Source organism: Vigna umbellata, chromosome 1, assembly GCF_029865625.1.
Source record: "Vigna umbellata cultivar VRB3 chromosome 1, Vumbellata_1.0, whole genome shotgun sequence".
Classification (NCBI taxonomy): domain Eukaryota; kingdom Viridiplantae; phylum Streptophyta; class Magnoliopsida; order Fabales; family Fabaceae; genus Vigna; species Vigna umbellata.
Window position 1 is genome coordinate 17,325,815 of NC_142165.1, and position 8,194 is coordinate 17,334,008.

The 8,194-nt window shown below is 31.7% G+C and overlaps 1 protein-coding gene across 2 annotated transcripts; it reads right to left on the reverse strand.

Annotated features, from left to right (window-relative positions):
- Positions 1 to 1,864: 1,864 nt before the first annotated feature.
- LOC124840238 (uncharacterized) lies at positions 1,865 to 5,995 on the reverse strand. 2 transcript variants are annotated; one of them, XM_088098473.1, is made up of 11 exons: positions 5,830 to 5,995; positions 4,814 to 4,898; positions 4,598 to 4,714; positions 4,214 to 4,481; positions 3,954 to 4,087; positions 3,484 to 3,842; positions 3,268 to 3,367; positions 3,048 to 3,107; positions 2,846 to 2,929; positions 2,655 to 2,771; positions 1,865 to 2,311 (listed from the first exon to the last, which is right to left on the reverse strand). In XM_088098473.1, exons 2-11 carry the CDS (start codon positions 4,892 to 4,894, stop codon positions 2,012 to 2,014), a joined length of 1,620 nt encoding a protein of 539 aa, XP_087954599.1. In that variant the 5' UTR covers positions 4,895 to 4,898; positions 5,830 to 5,995; the 3' UTR covers positions 1,865 to 2,011. The 2 variants fall into 2 exon arrangements, with proteins under 2 accessions (XP_087954599.1, XP_047172209.1); XM_047316253.2 differs by lacking the exon at positions 5,830 to 5,995 and adding an exon at positions 5,447 to 5,823.
- Positions 5,996 to 8,194: the final 2,199 nt, after the last annotated feature.

The window sequence follows — 8,194 nt, forward strand, 5'->3', positions numbered from 1 at the left end:
CACTCTCTAGAAGAAATTTTTATTTTTTTTTAATTGAAAGTAGATTTGTGACATTATTTTTCATTTTGACTATTAAGAAGAAAGTCTGTGTTTGAAGAAATCAATTTCACATTGTTATTCAGGTTTATTTTTCTTTGCTCTTTAATTTTTTTATATATAGATTAGTTATTAGTTTATGCATTTGAGCGTTTTCTTTTGTAATTATTACTGTGGCTTTTTATTGTTGTTGATTGTCATAAATTATTACTAGTTTAGGGAAATTAATTTTGCTAAATATTTTAATATTTTGTATTGTTATATTGGTGTTTTTTTAATCACAAACACTAATTGTTTGGTGTATTCTTCTTAATCGATCGAATTGAAAAGCAGAGAATTGAACTTTCTCACCATGAAATTTAATAAACTGATTATCCAGAAACAAAAAAAAAGGTTTAATTTAAGTTTGTTGTAATATAATATATAAGAACGTATTATGGACAAACAAGCAACCCCAAATACCAAATTACACTGACAAAAGATAAAATTGTAACTTCAAGGTGTAACCCTAAACTTTGACTTCTAGATCACCTCTGACCAATTCTTCTACAAATAATGTATTGTATTAAAATATTGTCGAAAAAATCTGCATCAAAATATTTTGTTCTCTTTTAGGAAAAAAGATTTAAACATTAAAAAAAGGATGAATGAACATTGAAATGGATAAGTGAAAAATTCTTACAAGATCAATTAAGAACAATCATCATTAACTCCAATGTTTAAGTAGGTATAAAATAACGGAAGTAAATAATTTCATATCTTATTATAATATTAAAAAGGAGGTCTTTATAAATCTTTTGGACATATCATTTGCTTGTAATCAATGCATGGTTGATTTTTTTTCTAAATATTCATATAGATTCTAAGCAACCATTAAGTACTCTAAACATGAATCCATTATTGTATATTTGATTAATGCTTTGTGATGACTTCACAACACTAACACATGTAAATATAGTGGATAAGATAATTGAGGATTATGCAAGATATTAGAAAATCTAAATGTAGAAACGATCATGTTATGTTATATAACATCTCCAAAACTATATTATAACTTTCCTACTCTGACTAAGTTATAAACTCTTGGTTTCTGAATTTTGTTTCCTTCATGCGTGTGTCTGAGGGGACCAGTGTGATGCAGAAAAAACATTATGGTCTGGTTTATGACTACAACTTCACAGAAAATTTTTCATAGAAGATAAAAAAGTGTGGTTTGGTTCCATCTTAAAGCATGTGGGTATGGACCAGTTGAATCTTAAGGAACCCAAATGTGGCCATCTAGTAGGGGTTCTCCTGGTAGTTGGAAACACAAGAATACAAAGAGAAAACTTAGTTAATGATTCATGTTTTAAGTGGCAAACGATGCTTGCTGCTGCAAAGCAATGAAAGCGTGGTGAATGCCATAATGGAACTGCAGTTAGAGCACTTTGCAGTATCAAAAGTATACTCATTAATTGAAGATCACTCTTCTGTCTCACCAAACTAACCTGCCATAAAATGGACCACAAGGTGTTTGCGTATTGGTTTAATGTTGGACTCTATAATCTTTAGTTAATGCGAACACCCTTTTGTTCTTTGATTGACATGAAACAGATTGGTTTAATGCAGACCCTCATAACTTTATCTGCCTCTCAATGCAGTCACAAAAAAATCATCTGAAGAGTTTGAAGGGAGGGAGAGCATTCAACTGAGGTTTTAAATTTGGTCCCATAACAAGACTTGTAGTTTTAAGTGATTGATATATCATATTGGTTTAACAATGACTCAAATTTTTTATTGGAAAAGATACACACTTTGCATAGTTCAAATTCCATAGCTTATACAGTGATTGTTTTATTCACTTTAGTTAAGAAGGAATCTGATCATTTCTTCCCAAAGGGGTTGAGAACAGATTGTCATCTACATTGTCTGTATGTATGATCTACAGTTGTATACAGAGTTGCAGTGAAGCAATGTACATGGAACTGAAGTGAAATTATGTGCATATCAAGTATCTAAAGCTGAACTCATATGGCATTATTTGTACAAACTGTGAGAGGGGCTGAGTTTTTCTTTCCTCTAGCAGTTTTATGGCTTGTTTCCCAAGTTCACTTGGTAACTGGAGGCAGATCCAGTCCAGCAATGATTCCAAGTCTTTTGCAAAGTTCAGTAAATACCAATCCAGCAGCTTAGGGAGAGCAAACTTTGAAGTTGAAAATCCAATTGCTGCATGTAAGAACTCTCTTTTGGCCACTTCCAGTTCATTCTCAACCTGAGATGCTGTGTAAACTCTCACCTGCATTTGGCATAGTTCATGGAAAATTACAAATTGAAAAAGGGGATAGAGTTGTCAAATCTTTACATGATTAACATGATACTGTGACTTTGTTTGATGCATGCTGCCAACCTCACCTAATGGCAAACAACTTGGTTGTTGAATGGTAAGTATATCAGATTTTACAATTCTGCTTTAAACGTCATATCAAAAAGATGATTTTTTATGAAAATGAGTAGAAATTACTCTTGTTTTCAAATTTCTAATGATGCAAAGAGACAAAAATGTTAATCATGAATGAACAGCATCAAATGTGGGGCTATGAAAGATTACATAATTCTGTGTAAACTACTGATAAACTTACAGCAGGAGAGGACCAGGTTCCACAGGAGAGAGCAAATGTAACAAGGGGTTCTGACAGTTCCAGTCCATACATGCTTCTTACTGTCATTTCATGATTTTTTGTTCCCTTGGAAAATGTCTGTTTGAAAACTTAGTGGTTAACTCTTTATTCTCATCCATGGAAAAGCTAGAGTTGAAATGGAAAACACTTACAAATCTCCAATGATAAGGAAGTCTAAGAATGAAGTGCTCTATGGTTGTTGCACTTAGCACATGTCCACCCACATTTATTGTTGCCTGAGTAACAAAAGAACAACATAAATTGTTGTTAACACAATTACACTATGTTGTACTAAACTGAAAGAAAAACAAGCAAAATAAGAAACAAAAGCTATTCTAATTGTCCATGGTATACCTTCCTCATCAGTGCAACAGCCATTTCAGGACTTTCTGGTATGCCATTTTCTATAAATGCCTGAAGCAAAGTAGAACTAAAATACCATCATTTATTATGCTTTAAGAAGGTAATTAAGTTCACCACTTTAGATCATTGAGGAAAGATAAATAAATTGTAAGAAAAAATAAATAGACACAGATTACACTAAATGTTGTTGTAATGAACATAGCCGACATACATTCATCATACAGGAGTTGTAGATGTTTATCCAGAATGCGAGCTTCTCCTGATGGTTGAGGTTTTCTAGGTTGACAGATTCTAGTTTCCTGAAAAGAAGTCTGCAAATTTCACAGAGTAAAAAGTCTAAAACTTCTAATTTCACAAATAATATCAAATTAATGTCATGGAAAAAGTAGACTCAGTATTTGAATGTAAATGGAAAAATATTACATACTTCAAACGATGCTGTAAAAACAAAGTATTTGCAGTTCGTTTTGGATTGAAAGATTTAGCATCAATTTCACATAATTGCTTGTATGGACCGATATCCCTCTTCCCGAATTCCAAACAGATGCCGTATGGATCCACAAACTCTGTTCCTTCATCACAGTTTTTAGGTCTTAGATCACACAGGTGTGGAATGTCACATGCAGAACCTGGATTCTTCACAGCACTCATTCTCAAGAGAATGCTTGATAAGCACTTCACAATATTTTCTGAAATTATATTTGGTCTCTCAGCTTCTGGTGAACTTTTATGTGTACTATGGTTTCTCAAATCTCCAATTTGCTGGCTGTTCAACCTTGGTTCTTGCTGCACATTGTGAAAGCTCACATTCATTGACTAAGAAATAGTTCTTCAATTTCATCTTCTGGCTATATCACAACTCAAAATTATTTCTAAAGTATACTAAACGTGACACACCTTTATTTTTGGATGATCCAACCTTTTCTGTGGGGATTTATTGTGAAGTTTTCTAATTGGATATTTGTTCATATGGTTGGATGATTGATTCCTGCTCTTGGAAGAATTACTACAGGATTGATTCTCCTTATCCTCTGGCAATCCAAAAAAATGAGGAAGTCTGACTAATTATTTTCAGCAGAAACTGAATTAAATGAAGGCTCAAATCTGAAGCAGCAATTAATTAATCAAAACCAGTGAAACATAATTGAGTTTCTCACCTGTGAGAGTTGTGGTAGGCATAGTTGCAGATGATGCTGCAGAATTACCAACTGTTTGGGATTGAAACTTCAATTTCTCCAACTTGGGACTGTCCATTGTTGAGTTTGACTTGTTTGGAGGAGCTGAAACTGAATGTTCAAGTTTCCTCATAGAATATGACATGTAGACAGCTTCCTGGTACAAATCCTGCCTGAAATGCACAATCTTCTCTTCAAGCCTAACAATTTCCTCTTCCAGAACCGCCACTTCAGCCAGAAGAGCTAGTATCTATAGTTTTGAACATCAAATTTCAACACAAATTTCATTTCCAATCTCTTTCTAACATATGAAAAGACTGGAATGCTTGTGTTCAGAAAAAGGACTTAAGGAATTCATATACTAACGTATGGAGGAAGATATGGAGGAAGACGAGGTAAAGCTCCCAATGGCCTGTTGAAAGCCCTCTCCAATGCTCTATGAATATTCTCTTCATGCCTAAGCTTCTTCTTCAACCTATCCACCTGAAAAGTTGATGAATTCAGCTCAGTTGCCAGCTACAATAGACCACAAAATCATACCCCAAACAGGGACAAGGAACAGTAACATTGACATTGCATTACATCTTGTTTCAAAGCCAATTTTCTTTCTCTGCTTGAGGCTTTTCCAGTTTTATTTGCAATTCTCGAGCTTCCCTGCATCATCTACCTTCTCATTCAATGCAAAACAAGTCAGAATCCACCAAAGAAAAAAAACAAAAGACAAGAACAAATATCAAATCAAATCCAGAAAGCTAACAAAGGCTGAAACAATGGACTTTTGAACGAATAACCAATCATGGATTATGAAACATGTTTTTTCCTTTTCTTTTAACGCACCCTCTTTTAACACAATTAACTGATCTGTGTCATGTTGTTTTTGTCTCACCGAAACCAAAGCCAAAGTTTATGAAGAAAGCTGTTACGCTCCTCAGACACTTTTATAATAAAAAAAGTGATTTTGGGCTATTACTGTGCAAACTGTTTTTCAAACACAGAAACGACATGGATGTACCCTTCTCTGACTTCTGAATTTTAGCAAACTTCAATTACTTTTTCTTGCGCTATTGGAATTCGAGCTTTCCTAGTCCCGACCCTTCTGTTCATGTTCTCAACCTATGCTAAAAATCTGAAACTACCACTCATACCCACTAGCAAATTTCATAGCCAAATTCATTGAAACTGTTCTCAATTGCTCCGGGTGATTAAAGATCAAACCTTTTCTTTTTTATCTTGGCATTAAGAGAACCAGCTCAATGATCCAGAATGAGACTGAAACACCATCAGAGAAGAAGAAGCAAACGCTTCAATTCACCACATCACAAAGAACATGGTGAACACAGAATCACAAGCAATCAAATACTATACATGGTCTGTAGAAGAAGAAGAAGAAGACGGATGGTGGTGGAGAGGAGTGTTCCACCGCTTGAGATAAAAAAAATATTATAGTGGAGTGGTAGGGGACAGAGAGAGAGAGAGAAAAAGAGAGATGTGTGATGAAGGTACTAGTTTGGTTATGGTGAATGGAAGTTGAAAGCAATGGCTGGTTGTGTGAAAAAGAGTAGAAAATAGAGATAGAAAAAAGAGCTTCCAATTCCAACCTGGTCCTGGATTGGATGCAGAATAAGACACAGCTAGCTTCTCAGATTCAATTATCAATACCATGAAAAGCCTCCAATCTCAGCTTATGTCATCATGAACCGACATGCATATTTCCCTGTCTTAAATTTTTTAACTCCAAAATCTTCGCGCTTTAACTCAACTATTCATCTTCACCCTTTGCTTTTAACATCTTCTCTTCCTCACATGGTTTGTGAGTGTGTAATTAGTGCACTCAAAGTAATGATTAACCTTCTGTTATGGTGCTTTTAAGCACCATTAGAATGCAGATTTTGATGGGGATTGATTACTTTTTACTGTGGATAATGTGTTGCAGTTATTTTATGCAGTAGATCAGTTTATGGGGTGCTGGTTTTTCAGCCAAAAGCTGCACAAATCACATGCGTTGCCATGTAGGAACTTTGTTTCCTGTTTGCTGATAGATTAAGAATTCAATCCGAATGATCTATCATACATTTTATCACTGTTTCTTTTTTTCTTACTGTAGGTAATTCTGATATAAAAAATAGAATAATGTAATTAAAATAGAATAACGTAAACGTAGTGCTAAATAAAAAAATAAGTTTTTTTTTTTTATCTCAATCTGTATTCTCCACTGAGTTCACATAAAATAATTATTAAATAATAAGAAAAACTCATCTGAAGTGTTTAAAATATAAAATCATGCTGGATTCACGAAGCTACTGTCAGAAAAAAAAATTATTGGTTGACTAAAGATACAGCGAAGAAAGAAGACAAAATCTAGATAAATAAAAAGAAAAAAAATATAAATTTTAAACTTCTCCTTCTCTCGAATTTCATATTTTTCTCTGTTTCATCGTGTTAAATATAAAATAATCGATAAGTAAAAATGCATAAGAAATATTTTTATCTAAGGTTATGATTGTATTTTAATATAAGAAAAAATTCAACACGTTTACCCAAAATAATACACACAAAAAGGTCCTGGTCACACACATAATCATCTTCATAATTGAAAGCACCTTTTTTTGTGATGACTATTTTTCAACCTTTTCAGTACAGCTGATTCAAAAGTATAAAATAAAGTTTAATGATTATTTACAAAAATATCATAATGAAGACAAAGAACTATAAGCAGAACTTAATTCTTAAATTAAGTAGTTTCTATAAATATTAGGTCCCAATTGGATTTTTCTTCTCTAATTAACCTAATTTAATAGGCAACAATCAAGATTTTGGAAACTTAATCCTTGTTTATACATTAGATTGGCTTTTAGTTTGCAGTTTCAAATTAAGCTAATTGAGTTAACTTTTGAATAAAATAGTAATTCAAATAATCAAACTTAATTTGTTCTAATTAAATTTGATTTTTTTATTATAAAAAGTTATTATGCTATGGTTAGACGAAAGACATTTTCAATACTCAAAAAATAATTAGACACTATAATAATTGGAATGATTCTAACTAGTTTTTTCTCTATGTATAGTAATTACGTGGCCAAATGATAGTGTTGGGGTTATTCTCATACTAAAAAAGATTATTTTATAATAGTTTTCTTTCCTTTTAGGAATTGTTAATTAGTATTCTATGTAACGAGAAATATGGGGTAGATCTAAGAATTTTATTTAAGATAAATAAAAACATATTTAACTATTTTATATAAAAAAATATTTTTTTCAATTTTTATTTTTATCTTGGAAAACGTAAGTTAGTTATTTACATTAATTTACAATTTTTATTAGATCTCGACTTTTTAGTTAAATATGACCACCGAATTTTTAAGTCACTGATTTCCTATAATCTAAAAATAAGCTTCTCTTTGGCATTAGTTTAATAATCACACATATTAGTGTAGTGTCATCATAACTCTCACTTTTTAAATCTAAATATTTCTTTAATTTTTATTAGTTTTTCTATTCAATTGTATCATTTATTATTATGTTGATTTTTCTTCCCTCTTTATGTGTTATTTAGATGGAGGGTGTCCACGTATTATTTTTTGTACACTTTGCAATTGGTTAAAAAAAAAATGTAAGAGAATCTTAAATTAGAAAGCTAGGTTTTCTATGTTTGATTTATCTTAAAAAATAACATTCTAAAAAATATTCCGAAATGATATTTGTCAAGTTTTCCAAAAACAATTTATGAGATGTGCGAATCTAAAAGTTTCTTGAAATAAGTTTTTAATAAAAATAGAGTTAAATTTATTAAATTACTCAATATAACAATATATTTAATATTTGAGTACAAATCTAACATATTTCTCTTCGAATGTTAGAAAGTTTAATTATATAAATGTTTCCAAGAATACTTTTACAAATTAAATCAAATCCAAGGCATTTTTGTGAATGATGCTTTTTTATGAGTTTTGAGAAATGATTACT

What these genes read in the sequence shown, in the direction of transcription:
- LOC124840238 (XM_088098473.1), bottom strand. Translation starts at nt 4,894, where the DNA reads ATGATGCAGGGAAGCTCGAGAATTGCAAATAAAACTGGAAAAGCCTCA. An exon ending in GCCTACCACAACTCTCACAG is followed by an intron (nt 4,088 to 4,213) that starts GTGAGAAACTCA and finishes TTGGATTGCCAG; the next exon opens with AGGATAAGGAGAATCAATCC. An exon ending in ACAACTCCTGTATGATGAAT is followed by an intron (nt 3,108 to 3,267) that starts GTATGTCGGCTA and finishes ACTTTGCTTCAG; the next exon opens with GCATTTATAGAAAATGGCAT.